The sequence below is a fragment of the Meleagris gallopavo genome, chromosome 25 (genome assembly GCF_000146605.3).
Source record: "Meleagris gallopavo isolate NT-WF06-2002-E0010 breed Aviagen turkey brand Nicholas breeding stock chromosome 25, Turkey_5.1, whole genome shotgun sequence".
In the NCBI taxonomy this organism is placed as follows: Eukaryota; Metazoa; Chordata; class Aves; order Galliformes; family Phasianidae; genus Meleagris; species Meleagris gallopavo.
This window is the reverse complement of record NC_015035.2, coordinates 2,245,718-2,268,302: the sequence shown is the minus strand read 5'-3', so window position 1 is coordinate 2,268,302 and position 22,585 is coordinate 2,245,718. Positions and strand designations below refer to the sequence as shown.

General features: G+C 48.4%; 1 protein-coding gene across 1 annotated transcript in view; it reads right to left on the bottom strand.

Annotated features, from left to right (window-relative positions):
* Positions 1–22,585, bottom strand: part of LOC100542920 (CUB and sushi domain-containing protein 2) — a 63,870-nt gene that overhangs the window by 25,801 nt on the left and 15,484 nt on the right. Inside the window, exons 7-17 of the mRNA XM_031556775.1 lie at positions 22,302–22,418; positions 17,930–18,145; positions 16,071–16,259; positions 12,532–12,701; positions 11,408–11,564; positions 10,867–11,058; positions 9,445–9,571; positions 5,693–5,895; positions 3,167–3,358; positions 647–785; positions 60–247 (exon numbers count right to left, since the gene is read on the bottom strand). Of these exons, the coding sequence (XP_031412635.1) occupies positions 60–247; positions 647–785; positions 3,167–3,358; positions 5,693–5,895; positions 9,445–9,571; positions 10,867–11,058; positions 11,408–11,564; positions 12,532–12,701; positions 16,071–16,259; positions 17,930–18,145; positions 22,302–22,418 (1,890 nt within the window). The remainder of the gene's footprint in view (positions 1–59; positions 248–646; positions 786–3,166; positions 3,359–5,692; positions 5,896–9,444; positions 9,572–10,866; positions 11,059–11,407; positions 11,565–12,531; positions 12,702–16,070; positions 16,260–17,929; positions 18,146–22,301; positions 22,419–22,585) is intronic.

The window sequence follows — 22,585 nt, the reverse complement described above, 5'->3', positions numbered from 1 at the left end:
GTAGAATCCCGAGTCCTCTGATGAGTTAGCTGGGCCAGGCACCCCTGGACATCTCTTACCCGTGTATTCGATGACAAATCCAGCATTGCTGACAGATGCATCGCTCCGGAAGGCCAGGAAGAGGCTGTTACTGCTGCTCTCTATCCTCTCAGGTAGCTGGGAGCCATAAAAGCTTCCAATCAGGGGGCTGAGCGAATCGGGTCCATCGTAAATGTGAAGGAAATCATAGCCAGGCTCCAAACTGAAGCTGCAAAGAAAAATAAAACCAAAAGGAAGGGCGGATGAAACATCAGCGTGCTGCAGCAGCCCCTTGGAGAACAACAGGCTGGGGTCTGGGTGGGCTGCACTGCCACAGTACTGAGAGGCAGCTCCTGACCCCAGCCAGCTCCCCAGCTAAGGACGGGACACCTCTCCCTCCGTTCTGTACATATGTAGGCATCAAGGAGTGGTGATACAGCTAAATTTATGCCCAGTGATCTGCAAGGGTTTCCTATGTAGTTACATGGTTACGTTTGAGGCCGTTCTACCAGCTCTGGGTTGCTTCCTCCAGGGAGATTTGGGCCCACAGGCAGCCCAGGGCCAGCCAGTGCCCCTCCAACAGCATCTCCTCCCCAGCCCACAGCAGGGACCAGCTCTGGGTACGCACATGTTAAATACCAAGGCAATGACATAATCAGGAGAGACGGTCAGCTTCCAGTCGCACTCCTTCCCCGGCGGGTAGGGCTCTGGGTACTGCGGGGACAGGATCACTCCTGCCGGTCCTGTCAGGATCCCTCCGCAGGGAGCTGAAGGCAATCAGGCACAGGGATGAGGCTTTGTCTCAGAGAAACGTTAAAAATAGCAGATGAGATGCAGGGAGGGGAAAAAAAAAAGAGAGAGGTGGACGGATACGGGGACAGAGAGGCAGTCTGCAAGGCTGTCAGATGTTACTAGCCGTATTACGAGGCCCTAATGGAAATGAGGGCTCTGTTATTCCAGGCACTACGCAGACAAAGAGCTCTGGGTGCTGCTACAATCTGTATGAGCTGTATCAGGAACCAAAAGGGGACAGAGCTACCTGGTGTCCTCTGTTGTATAGGCAACTCCAGGTAACGTCTGGCCTGTCGCTAAATAAGTGAAAATGCTGTCTGGGACTAATGATGTGATCGCGTTTATTACGCTCACCAACACATTAAGTGCCAAGCTGATAGAAAAATCAATTATTACCTTTCTTAAGGCTGAAATTGCCTGCATGTATTTCCACAGTGGCAAATACTCGTGATTGATTTCTTCATCAGCCTTTCTGCAGCTCCTTCGTAAGGGTCGATGCCCTAAAATCCTCCCTGCTGCTGAGATCAATGCCCCACACTGCGGTGATACACACAGGTGCTGAGCAACCAGCAGCCTACAGCACTGCACACACCTGCTGGGAGCTGAGCCGTGTGGGGCAGAAATGGGGGGATGAACTGACATGAAGGGGTGCGTGTGTGTGTGTGTGCATCCTGTGGGCATTCCTACAGCCCTCGTTGCTTACCTCCAGGTAACACAGCACGGGGCTGCACTATAAAGATCACATCAGAGAGCAAAATAAACATCCTTGAACCAAAGCAACTTCCCCAATCGAGCCCAGCAACAGGGGACTGCAGGCACCAGAACTGCCACCCCTCCTGAACAGGGAGCAGTGCACAGAATGGGGAGGGGGGAGGCTGGAGGTCGTGCACAAAAGAACCTGGAGGAACCACAAGCAAATATTCCGTGTCCATTAACCTTCATCTCAGCCTTTAGGGTGCCCTCCTCTACCAGATGAATGGTTATGGGAAAATTTAGAAGAAACTAAAACACGCACTCATTTTTGAAAAGCCTATGGGAAATGACTGCTTAACACCCTCTAATTTTCTTTGAAAATCCCACCCGTGCTCTCCAAAGGATTTGGTCTGGAAACTCATTCAAGTCACAGCTATTTGGATCCAGACTTCAAATGCCCCAAATCTCAGGGGCTTATTTCAGTGGACGTTTTGGTTCAGCCCACATTGTTTAGCGACCTCAGAAGTTGTGTAAAATAAATGTGAAAATGTATTTGAAATGCTAAGTACAGTCATCAAACTCAAGCCTTCAGTTAAACCCCATTTTCTCAATCAGCTCTAACTAGGCAGCCTGTTACACAGTTACTACACAGCTGGCATTATCTGACCACTGATTATTTCTCCAAATCCTTTGCCAGTGAGGGAAGGGAAGGAGAAGACGCTGCTTTCAGCTTTGTCACAGCCTATCAGAGCTCGCACCTAAAACAGGACTGCTCTGCTCAAAAAGGGCCCAACACAGATCTCCACGTCAAACCGCCTGCCTGAAATGATCCGTGAGAAATCCCACACCCAGATCAAGGCACTGGCTGTGCACCTCTGAGAAGGGCTGCGAGCTCAGCTTCTGCGGTGCAAGAAAACTCAACAGGAGAGGGATGATGAGATGGGCACGACATGCAGTTATAGCTCCAGGAAGACCAGAAGGACCGTCCCCATCAGGCTGAACGGGTGCCACAGCAGATCATCAGGACAGTCACTCAGAAATCAAGTCATCCTGCAGGGAGCACAGATCCTTTGCGTGCTGTAGAAGCTTACTAGCTGGCGTTAAACCAGATGTTAGAAACACAATTAACTGATTTTCCTTCCTTGGGATAACGCTGCACCAGAAGGAATGAAGTTATAGGATGAATAATTTGTGGCTGCCATTTAACAAGCCAGCACAGCTGATGCTTATTGCTCCCATGTTCTTAGCATGACTGCTTTTGTGTGTTCTTGGCAAATGAAAAAACAGTCAGGAGCTTCTTTTATGAGCTCAAAGAGAACGTCGGACAGTTCTCTCTTTAGGATTTGTTATCTTCTCACGCAGAAATTATTTACCCGTGACCCCAATCTTCTCTACCGACCTGAATTTTCAAGAAGCCTTTAATTTCCACTTGTCAGGTCAAATATTATCACTTACACTGCAGTATGTCCTATGAGCTTCCAGCACAAACTAGATTCTCATTGTCTCAGACACTCCAGGGGCAAACCTGACATGGCTGAGACACATGTACCTCTGTGTTCATCTCTTCAAACCAGGTGGGACTCGTCCCCTTCAGACAGGGATGTCTCGCAGTGAAACCGTGCAGGGAAGCCAATGCAATGGGAGGAGGGATGCTGGCTCATACCTGTGCAGGAGGGGGGGTCCGGCTGCCAGAAGAATCTGTTCTCAATCTGCACACAAGTGATTTTGGCCTCCCCTTGCAGAGCGTATCCTGGGTTACACTGGAAGACGATGGAGTCTCCTGCCTCTTTGCTGTCACCACTCCGGCTCCCATTCTGGGGAATCCCTGGGTCATTGCAGGAAGTGGCAGTGGAAACTGACGAGTATTAAAAATGCATATTTAATACAGGCTTACAAATTTCCTTGTGGTTTATACTACTTTTTATTGCAAAATGATGAACCTTGCGTATCTCCAGGCATTTTCAACATATTAAGTTTCACAGGAAAATGTCAAAGCTCCCTCCCTCTTTGTTACAGATTAGCAAATGCTAATTATTTGAACACAGAGCTGTAAAATATTTTGCAGACGATTGATTACCAGGTAAGTACATGAAGTTTCCTTCCCTCCTCCGCTGGTCCTTCCAGCAGAGACCTTCAGTTGCTACAAGCATTGATTTTCAGACAATATCAGATACAACCTTAGCTCCTTCATGCCCTAATTTCAAGCCCTTGTTCCTGTAACACCTTACAACTCCTTATTTTTAGTGCACTTGTCCCAGTGCTTTCTCTGCAGTGGGAAGAAGCACCATTTTCACTGTGAAACCAAGATGAGCAGGGAAAGATCACTGCGTTTGCATTTTGAGGAGACCAATGGCACGCTGCAACCAAACCCCTCACTATCACCTCAACAACAAGGACACATTCCTTCCTATTTCCATCCAGGCTCATTTGCAGAGGACAGAGGAGGGGGCAGATACCCCAGGGATTCACACTGCAGATGCCTGGCACTGCAGCCCTGTCCTTAAGCAGATACCCAGGCCATGGCTCCTGCTCCATCCTTCCTCCTTCAGGATCTCTTTAAGTTGTCACACACACAAAAGCTGCCTTTTACTTTGCACTGAACATCTGCCACTCCAGCTGGTAGAGGCTCTGGGGAAAAGCAAGTTCAAGAACACTACACAGAGTGCAAGTCTGATGCGTAATTGTGCACATGCGTGTTTATTTAGTAAGCCCAGGCATCCACTGATCTTACATGGCATTTTTATAGAATTCTATGTATGACATACTGCAAAGTAAACTCATCTGCTAGCAATTCTCACTTCCCCCTGCGTGGGAGGGGAATTTCGCCCTTAGCCCTGTGAGCATCATGCCCGACCTTTTGGAAACACACGTGCCTTGCTGCCACGTCCCTGCAGGCTGTGAGCTGAGCCCTCTTGGTGCCCCAGTCCTCCCCAAGTGCTTTGGCAGCTGGGGCAGGCAGCACAGCTCCATCTAACAGCAGGGAAAGTCCTGAAGTCACACAAGTCGTGCAAGCTTATATAGATCACTGAAGTTCACAAGATCCAAAACTGTCAACTTCTGAGCTTAGGGCTGGCTGCTTAGTCACACCTTGTGAACAAAGGCTTTGAGCAGAAGCATTCAATAAAGACCAGCTCTGTATCAGGCAGCAGAACAGAGCTTATTTCCTGCTACGTTGACACGAGCCCATTACACCTAGCTGGTTTACAGCAAGCCCTTCTTAAAAGAACCAGAGGAAATCCCTCTCTCTCTTTCTGTGCAACTGAAGATAAGGCAAGGCAGCAGCCAGTCCTGGTCCTCCCTGGCAGACAGACGTGAGCCTGGCATGGAGCAAGGAAGGCAGAGCTCACCTCTGCTGTGGTTTCCCAGAAGGTCTCCCCAGAGCTGGCCTGCTCTCCAGGCCACCCAGCACAACCAGAACAGAAAGCTGTGAGCAACTTGGGAACGACAGAATGAGCTCTGCTGCTTTGATGTGCTGGAGTCCCAGAGAAGCTGTATCACCATTCAGTAGTTCACTGAACTATTTACTGCCATCTCCAAAATGGGCAAGTGCTGGTTGGGTACTGAAAATGTCAGTGAAGGCCTGGAAATCTGTTTGCATACTGAAATGTATTATCCTAATGTAATTGGAATAAATGTGCTTGCAAAACCAGGTCTTAAGTAATGACCAGCAGGACTCAGGCAATGACAGACTGCAGTTGCATTACAGGTAGTGCTGCTGCTTGCAATGACATCCATACAGCAAATAGAGCTTTTTGGGATCTGCATCTCAGGGGATCCAATTTGAGGGATTTTAAATAGACTTGGTTTGCAGAGGCTGCTGACCAACTGCTCTCAGAACGCCCAGCAGAAGCTGCCTGTAATGCTGCTGTCTCCAAGGGATGTGTTGGGAATGTGGTGGAAAATATCTGTAATTCCTTCTGCGTGTTCCACAATGTGCTGCTCTATGCCTTGCTGCCAAACTCACCACTGTGAAGGTGACAGCAGCAAAAGGGAGCACAGAATTTAGCCACACTGCTAAAATGTGAGAGTCTCCTCTATGTATGGAGATCCAAAAGCACAAATGGCCACAAGTTCCTGCTACTGCGTTCAGTGCCATCTAATTTGCTCACCAGCAGCACTTAAATATGGATGCAGAAATCACTTGCAAAAATAAGCTTGGACAACACTGAGGGAAGAATGCAAAGCTTACCTGAAAACTGAATGGCGAAGCCCTGCTTGCTTGTGAAGAAATCAGTGTTGAACTGAAGGATGACGGAATTGAAAGTACTGTGGATGTCACCAGGCAGAATGGACCCACTCATCTCCTTCAGGAGGATCCCATTCTCCACCGGACCGTCCCAGATCCTCAGCACATCGTGGAACTCCTCGGTGTGGAAAACCATGAAATGGAGTCTGTGAGACAGAAAGAACCGAGGTCAGACCCAAACTGAGCTCTGCCTTCACTGCTGGGAGGGTTACAACAGTACTTTCACCCACCTCAGCTACCTCAGAGCCACTGAATAGGAAATGTGCCCTCCTGCTGTCTGTCACTCACCTTCAAGTATTTCAGCCTTCTACCAATGCTTGTCTATAACCCCAAGAGCTCCTACCAGCACACATCCTTACTAAAACACGTCCATCCACGACCAACAACCAAGGCATGGGTAGCAATGTTTTCTGAAAAGCCGTCCCCCTTCTTGTGCTCCCTAAGCAAACAAAACCACTAACCTCACACCTTACAGTGGAAGCTGCCACAGACACAGGGCTCAGTCAAGGGCATACAGAGAACGTGCAGCAGAGAGGCACAGAAGCTGTGAACTGGAGGACAGAGGCTTTGCCCTTGGTTTTACTGAGCTCTATTACAGATAACTACTGAAGTACTGAGGAACTTATTCCAAAAGGAAAATTAGCAGTAAATGTGTTAAGGTCCCTCCAGACAACTGATGGATTCTCGTGCAATTCACACGTTGTCCCTGTAGTTGCACACAGCAACAACCTTGGCCGTCCTTTTGCTTTTTTGGTGTCCTACAAGGAGCAGCTTTTTGTCTACCGATAAAATGCATTGATTTTTGTTACCTGCTCTCAGATCAAAGAATTTGCTCCTGGCACCGAGCTAATCTTGTACACCAGGGGAGAAGAAAAGGAAAGGAAAATAACACCACTCTTTATTTAAATAGTGTCATGCTGGAAAAGAAACCCTCAGCAGGGCATGAGGTGCCCCAAGTTAATGAAACAGGGCAGCAAAGGGGATTTGTGTTTGCCACAAACAGCAAGTGCAAATAGCAGCTAAGCATCACATAGCGTTGTTGCTCTTGTTAGAGCCGAGGGAGTTATCAGCTCCAGGCTGCAGTACATCAGGGTTCAGCCCTGAGAAGTGCATTGTTTTTCACAGCCGAATCAGCACTGGGGGAAATACTGCCCAACACTGAGATCAGGCAGATGGAGCAGAGATGTGAGGATGGAAATGGGACACCGAGAAACCCTGTGAGAACCAACAGTTGGGTGCTGGGCTTAAAGCTGTGACGGCGCACGGAGGCAAACACGGATGTGGTTTTTGGCTGCTTTCCCATTTATCTGGGGCAAATGCACGTAAGTAAGGTAGAATCATTAAAAAAAAAAAGAGAAAAAAAAAGGAAAGGAAAAAAAAAAAAAGCCAAATACTGCACATACTCAGCAACAAAGTGACATCCCTGGAACCTGACAGAAACCAAAAGAGCTGAATCATAAATCCACCCAGCAGAAACTCACACAACGAGGGGGAAAAAAAAGAAACTCAAGAAAAATAAGAATGAAAATCAGGATGGATCCCAGCAGAACTGCTGAGCACAGGAGCCCATCCTGACGATGCTCTGAGGCTGCGCAGCGCCCACCAGCCAGAACTGCCAGAGCAAAGCCTGTGCTGAAGTCCTCAGGAAGGGCAGATGTGAGTGGAGATGAGCTGGGCAGGGGAGCAGGGGCAGCTGCTGGGCTGCTGTGACTCCCCTCCTCATTTCACTCACACTTCACCAGCATGGGGAGAGCTGTGCCCTGCCAACCAGCCAGCACAGCAGCAGGGCACGGGCTGCCCGGCACCAGCTCAGGAGTCCAGTGGGACAAAGCACTGCATTATGAAAAGCTGTGTGCTCTGAAGCAATCTGTCTGTTCAACAGGCACGTCTGGAACCAAACGGCACCAGTTTTCTGTCAGCCTGACTCTACTCCCAGCAGGGCTTAATTTAAGATGAGGCAGAGCAACTGGTTTAGCAAACAAAGGAGAGGGAAAACTCAATTACATGACAAAAAAAAAAAAAAGCAGCTAAAAGTAAATAAGTTGTACGTGGTGCATATATGGAAGCTGCCTGACCAACCCAAGGCTTTCTGGTGGTGCTTCCCATCCAAGCCCCCCACCCAGATCCACGCATGGGATGATGGCCCCTTCCATGGGGCAGTGCAATGTGTGTGTTGTGTTCACACACGAGCACAACTCATCCCCTCTCACTGCACAACCCTTTAACTTCCATGGCAGTAATGGACAGACTCATTTCTGTCTCCCATTCCCTCCTTTCCTTCTCCTCCTTCTGTGCAGATACAGCTTTATTCAAAAAGCTGTGGTGATTAATTTTAATGTAGGTTATAAATGAGGGCTTTATACAATTGCATCATGCGTGAAGAGGATTATTTTTCCAATGGATTACCATAAAAATGAACTTGCTGAGAATGTGCTCTCAACTACCCAGAGATCATCTGTTCTCCTGTGCTGCCAAATAAAGGAGCAGAAGAAGGGAGCTTTCATCTCTGGTGACAAAGGGAGGCTCTCAAGGTGCACTGCCATACGGATGCCTGGCGTCACTGCATCCCTTCATTCCAGCCCTGGCCCCTTCCAAGCTCTGTGATGCTGGGAACACGAACCCAAAGCTCTGCTCCTGAGCGCTCTCTGACAGAGGACAGGATTGTGTTGGCTGAAGCAGCCTTTGGATGAGGCCATCTCCTGTACTTCTGGGGGAACAGAAGTAGGGGTTCACGCCATTATCTGATAGAAATCTGCAGAATCCTTTACAGGACACTGACAGAAAGAGGAGAATTCAACTGGAAGCTGTTCGGGCAGGAATTGAGCTGGCTCTGCTCTTCCTTCTTTGAGCAATATCAGAAACCATCCGTTATTGAACCGCACTGAGAGCACACCTAATGGAGAGAATTTCTCCATTAAGGAAAAAAGAAAATACTGAACCAAATCTATCCCCACATAATCTATCGACAAAAGCAGCACAGCGCTCAGCGCGACGAGCAGTCAGTGCTGAAGAGCAGATGAGTGCTGATACAGCAATGGATCTGTGCTGAAGGCAGAAGTGGGATGAGTGAGCACAGCACCGAATGGCAGCAGGGCTGGGGTCAGCACAGAGCTGGGGCTGACACTCCAGCTAACGTGTAGGATGGTGGGGAGAGCCTGAGAAGGGAACTATTGTTGAATGAGCCCCATAATCTACCCTTCTTTTCCCCCCAGTCCCATCAGTTTAGCACAAACTTCACCTGCCAACATAACTTCTGAAGGTGGCTTTTGCTGGGCATGATATCTGTTAGACACGTGGCATGATAGCTGTTAGAGACACAGCCCAGACGGGGCTCAAAAGCACTGGGGAAAGGGGAAGCAGCAATGGCTCTTCTGTCCAACCTGGCAAGCGGACAAAGCAGTGTTTGATCCCCCCTGGGGGACTCTCAAAGTGACACTGCATTCTCTCTACTTGCTTTATGTAATTATTGATCTACCTCCAGAAAAATTAGCTGTACATGGAAAGGAAAGCAAGCTACAGTATCCAGTATGAGATAAAGATTGGATCTGCTGGGGAACTTCAGCAACGCCAAAAGAATCTGGAACCCCAGTGACACAACCCAGCCTCTCTGCTAGCTCAGAGCTCAGGCTATGGAAGCTGTCGCCTCACCCATGCAGAACTGCATGGAAAAACCAGCAGGAAGAGCTTCTACTCACCCTATCGTGCAACCAGCTTCTGCCTCTATGGACCAAATGCAGTTCAGGTTATGATCGTAGGGTGTGGGGTAACCGGGAGACAGAATCCGTCCTGACGTCTCTCCTTTGATAGAACCCCCACACTCAGCTGTAAGAAACACATGGGTTAATGAGAAGATTCACTGCACTGTCACGGCTCCTACCTGGCAACAACACAAATCTCAGCCTATCAATACAACAGAGGATTTGCCCCCCGTTTAAAGAGATTCTTACAGCCTACCAGGCAAAACTAAGAAGTCACTGCATCCAGCTAAGAGAGAGCATCAAACAACAGCACTTCCTAACACCTGACGTGTTGTCAGAGCTCCTCTTCACCCTTTTTGGCCCTGCAGTAAATAAAGGCAGAGCCTGCCAACATCCTGCTTCCCCTGATCCAGACGTGGGGCCAAAGAGCTCAGTTCTGCCTGCATCTGCAAAAAGCCTTAACGATTCATAAGAGTGATAAAACGGAGGAGCCAGCATACGTATGGCTGCTAAATGAACCCCAACGTGAGGATTTTGAATATGTTTTCATTATAAGTCCATTAAAATTCTCTAAGTTCCCACATGTTCATGAAGATGCAATCATTCTCATGTATATCCAGAAAATAAGATGAAGGCTAACAGGATGGATAAATCACAGAAATTTGTCTTTTTCCCCTCAACAAGCAAAGCTAAAACTCAGCAGAGCTGCAGCACAGAACTCTCAACGTGGGGGAATTTGGTGTGCCAATGTGTGAGCACCACATGGAAGCAGCTGCTGAGAGCTCCAAGGGGACAAAGTCTGTAAGAGCTTCGCCGTGCCCTGGAAACCCTCATTAATGACATGGATTGGGAATGGATTTGGACACACACACTTCATTTGGACAGACAAAACTCAATAGCAGAGTTTTCTAAGCTATAAGATATCTATTTGGAGAGTTAAAGGGGAACCCAGGACTTGACGAGGAGAAGGCTGAGGGAATTAAAATACCCAAAAAATTGGAATGAGGTGTCATGTAGCTCTGAAATCAACACGACTCCGATCTGTCAAATGCCAGGACATGCTGCTGCCTGCCATTTCCAGGGAGTGCTGCTGCATTTAACACAATGTGTTCATCAAGTGAAAGGACAAGGACTGGAAAAGCAGCAGTCTCCTTGCAGAGAAGCACAAAACCTTGTCAAATCTGTGCTCACAGTGGTGCTTCATGTTAACACTGCCTGGAGAAGTTTTGCAGCTATCGCTGCTCTCGATCTGAAGATGCCTTACACAGGATCCTTATCGTTACCTTTTGACGTAGATGGCTGCAATCAATATTAAAGATAATATCACATGTATTAGCTACAGAGAAAGGAAGGGCGTTGGTGCAGAGCCCACAAGCAAAGAAAGCATGGGAGGACTTTTGGAAAGCAAGAGCTTCTCACCCACACAGGTTGGCAGGGGCTGATCCCAGGCTCTCCGCTCCCCGGTCAGACAGACCAGCACTCTGCTGCCCCGCAGGGTATAGCCAGGGTCACAGCTGAACGACACCGAGCTGCCAGCAAAGTGCCCCTCATCGTGGACCTTGTAGCCAAACTGCGGGATGCCGGGATCCTCGCATTTGATGAGTTCAAAACCTGGATGGGAGAAACGGCGTCAGCTCTTCTCAGGCATTTAACAGAAGGTGTTAACACAAGACCACATCGAGTATTTTCCTCCCAAGAAAATGCCCTGATGGAAAAGAAGAAACATCCTGTGCAGAATTCTATTTCTCAGGTAAGATCTGAGCGAGATCCCACAGATCTGCTATCCCAGCTGCAGCAGCGCTGCCTCATGTGCACAGCAGGGCTCGTGGGCAGAGCTCCTCTCCCCTGCCCCGACTCCACTTCAGACTACAAGAACTGTTACGGAAGGACTGCATCCTCTTCTCATGCAGCTGTAACACAAAGCCATAGAATTACACCTCGAAAATGGGCCAAGGCTTACTGGAAAACTGCAGCTCAAAGCCTTTGCTGGTGTTCTCACTGTTGGTGATGAACTCGAGCCACATGCTGCTGGAAGTGCTGTTGATGCTGGTGCTGAGCATTTCCGAGCGGCTGAAGGAACCCAGCAGGCGAGCAGAGCTGTTGCTGCCATCGTAGACCTGGGAGGAACGAGAAGCACATTTTGGAAAACATCTTTTATTGCCACTTTAGGAGTCAAACCCTTCGGGATTGCAAACAGGGACTGCTCATTTGAAGCCAAAGAAATGCTGGCAGATGTTTCTGGTGTGGTTCTGTGAGTTGAACATACGTGGATTCCACCAATCTCTCAGCGCACTTCAACAAGGACAGAGGCGTCCTCTGGTTTTAGCACAGCAGAACACATCTTGTGATATCAATACCTCCTTACAAAACCATTTCTTTGTGGTTAACAGAAACTCAGCCTAGATTTGTCTCCTTCCATATAGAGTCCTGAAACTTGTAAATGCAGATTTATCCGAGTACGGGGATGCTGAGTAGCTTGAACTTAAATTAATCCCCTTTGCAGAGGAATCAGCCTTGGTTCCTAGAAACACAAAAATTATGCTAAAACCCCCACACTCCCTCAGCTAAGCTGAAGCACAACGGACCTTCGCTACCACCTTAGGGCTGCTGCCAAAGACTGCTGGGAGCTCATGAAGTTCAGAGGTGCCCATTCCCTACAGTGACAAAATGTCTCTAGGCACAGCCAACCAAGTGACCGGTGTCCCTGGGCTAGAAGACACAGTTTCACAGATGTATGGCAGTTCTTCCTCTTGCTCTAGCACTGGGGGGGAATACCCACAGGTCACATTCCATTATCAGCCTGAAGATCACTCTGGTCCATGGGACTCGTGCTGCTGTCTTCAGAACAGCTGTGTCAGGCACTCAGTGACACAGCAGTGATTACCAGCAGCAGCAGCAGCCACCAGCCCAGCTCTGGGCAGGAGACTCTTCCAGAGATGACCACTGTGCCATTGGTGCTGCCTGCATGGCACCTTCCTGAGGTCAGCCCCAGCTCACTCTATTAAAACTCAAGAACATCAAATTCCTTTCAGATCTTGCTCTCGTTAGCATCACTACCCTTCCTTGCTTGAGACAAACAGTTACCTTGAGGACATCTCCTGCTTCCAGTTCGAAAGTCCTGGCTTTCAGCTGGATCCCCTTTCCAGGCTGTGTCTGGATGGAGTAGATGCACTCGTGGTTGTTGTTGTAGTTTATTGGGTAGTTGGGGGACAGCAGAACACCTTGAGTTCCAGTTACAGACGAACCACATTCAGCTACAGAAAGACACAAAACCACCTTTTAATAACCACGCGTGTTTTCGAGCCATACAGCACATGCAGGTGACTCCTTCAAATGGCCACAGATGCTCACTCCTTCCTACACCCATCTGCTAACACAGCCACGAGCTTTACTTCCAAACCCCCCAGTTCCAGCTCTTACTAATGCTTCTACCACCATTAAACCTCAGTGCTTTACAGAAGCAGTTGATATCCTCTCACTGTATGAACAGGGAACCCGAGTCACACAAACTTGGTGTACTCCAATGCTACCCTGGATCCTAATTTAGAAGCACAGTCCAAAATCCATGGAGTATCACCACCTGCTCAAAGCAGTGCATGTGGTTATGTTCCTCCCAGCTCTCTGAAGTGGAAGGAAATTAAAAACATACATAATGAAATTGAAATATTTAACATCTTTTGCCATGTTGTTGAGGCAAAGCTCATCCTGTATCTTTATGAGCTTTATATTAGCAACGTATTTAAAATTGTAATGGCTTTCTATTAACAGTCACTGGCTGCTGGCACCCCGTTCAAGCAGGAGGTTTCCGTGCAGAAAGGTGTGCTCAGTGACACTCTGATACCATCACAAATCACAAAGCTATACGTGAACTTGAAAATCTTCCCAAAAATCATCTTGTGAAACGTAAGAGGGGAAAAAGTGATGTTTCTCTTATTGGCTGTTAATTCTGACCTTGGCCGTTCAGTTCACATTTGGCAGTATTTTAAAGGACCTCTCATCTTTCACATCCCACATTTTTTCCCTCCCAGCTCTGCAGCTGACAATTACATCCACTCCCATTAGAAAAAGAGAGAAAACCAGAAATCCTTTTGCCCCTCAGTCTCAGAAAGTGACTGATTTACATACATCTGTTTCCTCCCAATGTGTCCTCTACGCCTCATAGGGGGCTGCAGCACAGACACAACTGACCCTTCATGTTCCAAAGACAAAGGGTTGGAGACAGACGAGGAGATGCTGATGTGGGAACCCTATACACCAACATTCACCTCTCTGCTTTATGTGTTTTAATTGCTCTCTCTCTCTCCCATATGAACGTGCCACGTTGTGTACAACAGGACTGCTATGGACATGTCTGCCCCACACGACGCAGCCAACAGACATCCCAGTGCCCCTGAGGACAGGCAACAGCACCACTGTGATAGCACTGAGCAATCCCAGAGCTCACGGAGCAACATGAGAACAGCTCTTACCTGCTGGCAGCAGAGGGAGGAAGCAAAGTTCACAGCTCTCACATAGAGCTGAATGAGCTGCTTGCAGAGCAGCATGGCAGGGATGCTCCCCTGCAAGGACATCCATTGCCATCAGCCCCAGTCTTGCCTGTGCTCCTGACTCCAGCTCAGAGCACTGCAGCCCACTTGCTGTTTACATGCAGTCCCTCAAAATGTCTCAATGTGCTTTGCAGCCACCCCGGGCTTAGGGTTTCTCATTACTCCCTGATGAGCTCTCACGTGAGCAAACCATGAGCCTTCATTCTCTCAGCCTATTTACCCTGATAGATTTTCAGTTGTAACACAGTCTCCCTGCTCCTCTGAGCCCTGACGTTCTGTGCACAGAAGTGCTCCAACTGAGAGCAGCTTTTTGGTTACCTGGGGTCCCTCATGCAGCACACAGAGCTGCTGGGACTGCAGGAGACCAGCGCAGTGCACATGCAGCTCTCTGCATCACCTCTCCCACCTCTGCTGCTCCTCCCAATCAAGCAGGAAAGTAATGCAAGGAAGCAGCAGTGAACATGGTGAGAGGAAGCTGTTGGGAGGTGACTTTCTCCTCCCCTCTTCTCTGGAGGACCACGTTCTCTGCAGCACTGAGTACCTGAGGGCTGATGCTGGGGATGTGACCGTGCAGGACCTGATTCTGGTCAGCACAGAGCATCCTCACCTGCAGAGAGGGGCGGGATGAAGGGATAAGCTGCTCTTGTTTCTATCCAGATCCATCCCTAGAACAGGAACTGAATAGGATGTGCCTGGGCTGCCAGCAAAAACAGATCTCTTAGTAAGCCATAGGAAGGAGGTCTCCAGTTTCCAGCTGTACCCTTACACAGGCCTGAGTGTGCAGCAGGGGCGTTGTGGAAAAAACTGCCAGCAGAGCTGTGCACAGATCACCAGACAGGCAATCCGATCCATCATCGCTAACCAGCATGCTAACTCTAAGCCAGCTACCGCAGAGATCTGGGCACATGGAACTCGTGTGTCCATTTAGGGACGTCTGAAAACCAGATTTAAAGCCGTGTTATGATGCTTTTTGATTTCTATTCCCCTGATGAGCTTTCTCTGCAACCTGATTATTATTCATGCCCTGAAGAGGCTGCTTGTCACAGCAGGATGATGCAGCCCTGTGACCTAGGCATTAAACAGTGCTGGAAAATGCACTCAGCATGACAGGACTCAACAGCAAAGCTCAACAGACTGCGAAAGTAGACTGGCTCTTGCTGGGATGCCTTCTTTGTAACATCCCTCAGGGGCCACAGGTGAGGAACATCCACCTAGCAGGCTTTGTGGAGTGACAGCAGGTATGAATGTGGCCTGTCTCACCTCCACGCATCCCCACGCTGCTCTGGGTGACCCAGGCAGAAGCAGAGCACTGCATATTTTCCTACTTACTATACTGTACAACAAACCCAGAAATGTGTTAAATCATCTTTCTGCAAAGGCCTGAGGCGTTGGCAATCCTTCTTCCCTCCTGCTTTATTGCTGTGACACTGGTTCTCCTGTTCTGTTGTGCTCAGAGGGCACAGTGGGCAGCTCAACCCGCAGCCCCTCTGCATTAGGGATGACAGCCAGCAATTGGCTCAGTGTTTCAGGTGACCTCCTCATCTCCTCTCCCCACACGTTTATTTATTAGTACAAATAACTGCAAGAGGGATTGCAAAAAAGAACTTGCAGTGGTTGGAGGTGGAGGAATTGAAGGTGGAAGAGAGAACCACACTGAGGTGAAATGCGTGTTCCTTACCAGCACCCACCCTGAAGCAGCCTTCATCTCCGCCCTATTACGTTTTACAGCACTCTGATTCAAAGGGCGGATGGCCCTAAAACCACACGACCTTACAGAACCTGTCCCTAAAGGGCTGCTGGAGCTCCCCCAGGTTGCGACTCACCCGCTGGGCCACAACACAGAGCTTCTGAGGACCCCAAACCACCACGCACTGTGTGTTCCAACCCAAGAGAGAGCTGCAGCCCTTCAGCCCACCCTTCCCCTTCCCCACACAGAGTTACAGGGCTGAAGCTCATCCCAGCTCCCTCTCCCCACCCGGAGGTTTCCCTGGGATAACACCACGCGCTTCCCTGCCCCTCTAACCGCTCCAGCACGGTGCAACCAGCCAAGCAAAATGAAAGCACATGACCACCTACCAACACACCTTGGCAGAGGCGAACTCCACACACGCCGTCTCCCCCCGAGGCAGGTGATTCGTGCTGTGCCCTCCAGGCGGTACCCAGGGAAACAGGAGAAGGTGAGGACGTCGCCCACGCCGAACTGCAGCCCCTTCCTGATGCTGTAGGCTGGGACCTCCGGCTCATCGCAAGGCTCCAAGTCGTACTCTATAAGAGACAGATGGGCATTCATTGCACGGCTCGGTGATGCTTTGTACCCCATCCTCCCCAACGAAAGCGCTCCAAGCCCTGTGGGTTGTGATTCAGATGTGGGTAAGGACTGAAAAAGAAGCGCCCGTGCACCGCGTATGACCTGTTTGACCAAGAACACCAGAACCTGGGTCTCGCTCTCAAAACACAGCCCTCAGGCTCCCAGCAGACAACTGATGTAAACCATGCCTCGTTTTCTGTCACTGCTGCCAGCCAAAGCAGAAAGTGACACCAGTGGTGGCAGAGTATGATGGAGGTTTGTCATTCTCCCCCTGGTTTTGCACAATGAAGATGAACTGATCCGGATGGGATTTCTGTTGCCTCTACATTACTAATCCTGAAAATGAATGAACACAGCATCCTGCTTGGGGAATGCAAGAGAACATTTAAGCTGCTACTAAATGAAAGGTCATGTAGCATCATGGAGAAGAGCCAAATGTATGCCTTTGGCCACAAACCATTTTAAAAGAAACCTCTTTTGGGGGTTATCTTTGAACAAATAACGGAGCTGCAAAATACAAAGTATGTACTTATATAAATAAAGAGAACTAAAATACATTACTGACTCCCATTTTCATTTTCTGAGAAAGGAAGTAAGTCCCAAAATACTGAAAGTAACAGTTACAATAGGACAACGTGAGGCAATTTGTTCAGACAAAAAGCCATTTTTTTCCCCATCAAAATGAAAGTTAATTGGAATTTTTATGTCTAGTTTTCACAGAGTATCACATGGAAATCCCTGACTTCAGAGGACAGAACAAAGGCACTGGGAACCAGTTTGAAGTGCGGCAGGTTTTAACTGCATCTATGGCAGCAGCTCTGTCCCTCAAAGACTGCAAACACATCAGCACCCAGCCCCAAATAACTGGTCATGGCCCTTCCTCACCAGCAGGCAGAACAGGGGGACTGAAAAGTGTGCTGAGATACAGAAGAGAATGGCAACCATACCAGTGAGCTTTTGTCCGTTCCTTGGTTGTTTTATGGAGCTGCTTGTCAGGGCACTCAGGCAGCAAAGACATCACTTTGTGAAACGTGTGCACAGGCCAACATTTCAGCAGTCTTTTATAGGACATCAGGGTTAAGGACAGACTTCAACCAGAGACTGCCCAAGCAAAGGCATTATTTACAAGTGTGATGATCTGTTCTGCATAAGGAACGGCCTCTTGGGGACACCCCAAGAAAATGAGCTGAAACTCCACCCATAAACAGTGAAGGAAAAGTCATTGGGCGAGGAGGGAGGGGGCAACAAACACCCCAGCAGGGGGGTATAATTCCAGGGGGTCCAATCAGTCACCACTGGGGCTCATGGTGCACAAAACTGCTACATATGGACATAAAGGGCTGTAAAGAGAATATTTCCTGGGACACACAGTTCCGGTACAATTTATCAGTGGAAGAACTGAATACAATCACAGAAGGGTTGGGTTGGAAGGGACCTTAGAGCCCTGCTGTGGGATGGCTGCCCATCCATGGCCATGAGCACCTCCAGGGATGGGGCACCCACAGCCTCTTTGGGCATCCAGTTCCAAGAACTGCAACCGTGTGAATCAATGGGAACCTAGTCCCAAGATGTGCACTAAAGTATAAAGAAAAGGGGAAGAATGAAGTCTGTCCACCTCTGCTCTTACCTGAGAAGGTGATGTTGAAGCCCTCGTAGGACATGGAGAAGTCTGAGATGAAGCGGATTTGTGCAGAGAAGTTCCCAAAGAGCCCTGCGCTGAGCGGGGCGGGCAGGCGGGAGCCGGTGAGCTGCTTCAGGGGCTGTGCAAAGCTGGAGTTCTCGGTGATGAGGAGGTAATCATGGCCATTCTCCAGGTGGAAGGTATGAAAGGTGAAGAACACGCCTGCAGGAGAGAACCAGCAGCACCTCGAAACAAAGCCCGCTGCGCTCCTTGCGATGACATCGGGCTCTTTTTTCCTGTTTTCCACTAAGAGCAGCCCAATGGAAAAGAAAAACTGTACTGAAAAGAGAGGGCACGTTTACATTGGAAAAGTACCCAGGGCCCAGAACAGAGCAAGGCATTCGGGGTCTTCCATTCCTGTGCATCTGGAACTTAGCAACAGGCAGCACGGCTCGCCTGAGGGATGGATCTGCAGCAGTAAGGATGGAACCTGGCAGCTCAGAGTGCTTTGTTTTAGCAGCGCTGACCTTCAGATGGGCAGCAAAGAAAGCAAAAGCTGCAGCCGTGAGGACTTGAAAATAACAAAACTTAGCATGTTCTGAAAGGAATTCACACCTAGAAAACAGGACTTAAGGCAACACCGAAGGTCAGGAAAGCACCTCCAGAAGGCATCTCTGCCAGCAGTGCTACTGCAGAGACCTCCTGCACCTTCCTACGGTGGGATGGTCCCTGCAGGACACCAGATCACTCACCGACAAGCCCACGTTCCTCATGCACACGTGGCTTTTGTCCCCCACTATGCCAACACTGTAACATCAACACCTTGAGCTCTACAGAGCTGCAATGCCCTTCACAGTCTTCACAAGCCCTGAACCCAATGGGGCTTTCCAGGGAGAGGCTCCTCCATGCACACACAAGTGCTGTCATCTGCTCTCCATCAGTCGCAGCCGGATCGCACATTGGGAGCGCCCAGTGGCATGACCAAGTTCTTACACTCAAGCCAATGATTAACAGCACAGAGACTGCCAACCTGGGGAGACCCGAGGGCTGTCTCGCTCTGCATCCCATCTCTGACAAAGTACAGCATCAGCTGCTTGCAGGAAATCTGTAAATAAGGATCAGAGGAATTATCTTCTCCTTGCTCCCCATTCCCCATTAATTTTGGAGACTGGGATGCGATCAATCCAGAGACTGATTTAAGCTCTGGAGCATGAGCTTTAGTATTCATCCCAGCAGAACTTTTGTCAGCATCCAATGATAAATGAATATTCCACTCGTCCCTACGTCTATCCAGTTTCTTGGACTGCAAGCAGTTTCCTTCCCAGGACAGAAGGACTCAGAGGTGGGTGACCAACATAAACCCTCCCCATGGCCAAGGCTGGGAAGGCGTGGGGTTCACGGGAACCTCAGCCGTGTAACATCTCCATAGCAGCACATCCCTTGTAAGCATTATCTGGAGCCTGGCAGAAAATGTTTACTTCATCTGTTCCCCTCTGTGGAACTTCATAAAGGCAGGAAACTTTTAAACGTTCCCAAACGTTTATTATCCATACCAGCAGTACAATTGATTCAAAGCTGATATGAACTGCTTTGGCGTGAAATCTCGGTGAGATGCAGGGAATACAAAATGCTGTAAGCGTTTCTTGTTTATCAACTGACAGTAGATTTATACCCTTGCCTTTACAAAACCCAATCTAAGGAAGAGAAATATCACCCCCCAACACCACCAGAGCTCAGTGCCTGGGGTTGGGAGAACAGCTCCCAATTTCAGGGCTGCAGAGATAACGAACCCAACCACACACATGGGGCTCTCCAGCAGCAGAGCCCACCAAGGGCTGGGTAACTGCAGCCAAAAGGGCTAATTACAAACTCATTTTAAAGTGTTTGCCACTCTGATTTAATTTTTGCACTGGTCTACAATTTACTGTGGCACAAAATGTCTCTGTAAATGCAGGGTTTTTTTGCCCATTCTCAGGAAAAGAAACAACAAAAATTATAGGGAAAAGAAATCACTTCGAAGTTCTAAGATGAAAAATAATAGTCTCCTTTTAAGCATTTAAACATCTTTAAAATTAAGCCGCTTTTAAACCTAAATTATACAGCCCACGTGTCCATGAAGTCAATCTGTCTGCAGTCACATAAAAACAACTATTATAACAATGAATGTGCTTCAATCAGGGGATTCACGTGCTGCCCACGTGCAAGAAGCTCATAAAGACCTGTGAGTAACCTGAGGTCAGCTTTTATGGTGCAGGTGGTTCCACCGGGTCAGCAGAAATGGCCAAAGCAAAACCCCAACTCTACTCAGCCATCTTATGGGAGAAGGGGACTCACAGCAAGAAGAGTGAAGGACAGCAGCAATGGGTGATGCAAACACCTCCCCTGCCTGTTAGAGCTGCCAGAGCAGAACTGTTAACAACCCTAGGCTGAACCAGTGCCAGATTTACCCAGATCTCCACTGGTTGCCCCCGTGGTATCCAAGACCAGGGAACTGAAGGCCAAGGCCAAAGCACACTGTGAAGATTTGGCAATTGCACTGCAGATGAAGTCAGCCAAGACTGGGCTTTGGTTGTGCTTTTTTAACAGCCCATTCTGTTCTTCAGCAACTAAATTCATTCAATTCCAGTGGATGCTGCCCTGACTTGGGATCATTCTGTCGACATACTGGAGGAACGAGCAGAAATACTGCAGGAATACTGAGGAGGGCTGGGAGAAGCAACGCAGCAGCTGAGCATAGCAATGGCTGGGCAAATTGATCATTAAGAACAGAATGCCTCTGCAAGAGACAGAACGTGTACGAATGCACACATATGTATGCACACTTCCACCAGGGCAGCCCAGGTAAAGGTATTTCATTGTGTTTTACAAAGCTTTAGAGGAAAGGACTCCTTCCTTTGTTCCACGGCAGAGGTAAATAAACAGCCCCTGAACTACACGAGTTGGAAGGAAGGTTCTCCTGACACGCAGCCTGCCCACATGCCCCCTCATTACAACTGCATCCTTCGCGTGTCCTCTCCTCTCACCCTAACCTCCTTTATTTGGAGGTTTCCTGCACTCAAGCAGTGCCTTCACAACTAAAACTGAGCCTAATTTTCTCTAATTGAGGCAAACACTGCCCAGTATTGGATGGTCAGACCCAGGGCTGAGTTCTTTGGCCAATCTAGAACTGAGTGACACCAAACTGCTCTATGGGAGGTGCTGTTTCCAGTACTGCTGCACAGGGGACAAAGAATTCCTAGACTTCTGTGGGCATTTCCCCACTATCTGAAAATGCACAGTTCTTCAAGCCTTGCTTAGTTTGATCAAAAGATCTTTTCTTCTGATATTAGCCAAAAAAAGTGCACAGGCCATCAGAGTTACACTTTCTTATACGAAAGAGTGTCAGTTTGCTGCATTGTGCTTAGCTTAGCAACAGGATAATGCAGTGCCTCGTCACACAGCTGAATCCAAGGCAGAGTGGATTAATGAAGAGTGGATTGCTGCTACTCAACTGAATAGTTTTCACAGCATGTGATGGTTCCCTTAATGCACTGTGCTGTTCATTGACAAGTTTATTTGCTGTAATACAAATGGTATGGCAAAATTGGCTCATGAGAGCTCCCGTTGTGCTGATATCCAGTATGAGACAGTTACATAACAGTGCATAAAGTTACATAAAGGCTGTACCCTGGGTGCTTACCCCAAGAACATTCTGACTGCGTGATGAGTCCAAGAGTTGGACTCGATGAATGATCCTTGTGGGCCCACTCCAACTCAGGTTATTCTATGATTCTATGAGACAAATACCACCCCTCTTTCCATATAAAATTTGTTCTCTAACTGTCAGTGATGCACTTCCCTGAATTTTTCTTCCAAGACAGAAAATTGGCTTGTGCCGTGCAGGAGATTGGACTAAACAGACCCATGCATTGCCTCCAGGCTGCCAGCAGTCCTAGCTAGTGGAGAAATGAGAGCTGCAGAACTAGGGCAGACCTGGAAACTGACAGCCTGAATTCTGTCCTATGTCTGGAAATTATTTACCATGCACCTACACTTCTCTATCTGTAAAATGTTATACAGATTTAGATTCAACACAGCAAACAACATTCTGGGTGACAGTACCACTGAGTACCAAATATTACTGCAGTAGTGCCAAGGGCAGGACCACCTTTCTCTCTTAGTCCTCTGTTTCAAAGAGTGTAAGAGATGTGACCACAAAAACATTTATGCCATGTCCAGACACAACGTTTGAGTGGTGGCAAGAATGACAACTGGGCAAACACATGGACACCAACAGCACTGCCTTGGAGACAAAGAGATTGAGCACTGGTCTCCTTCTGACCATCCTCCAACAGTTCCAAGCCCAACTCCAAAACACTGTAAGTTAAAAATTCCTCACCTTTTCCATGTGATGTTTCTATTGTCCACGTGCAGTTCAAGTTATTTGGATAAAAATCAGGAAAGCCTGGGGATAAGATAGTACCACTGGAACCACGAATGTAACCTCCACATAGAGCTGCAAAGAAGACAACAAACAGTCAGCTCTTCTGAAGGTCCAAACAAAGCCCAACCCACAAAAATCAAACTGAGCACACAGACCAAACATCACTGCAAATTTCCCAACTGCTGCACTGCCTTTGCAGCTCAGTGTTTGCCATCTCCTGCAGATGCTTTCTTCTGCAC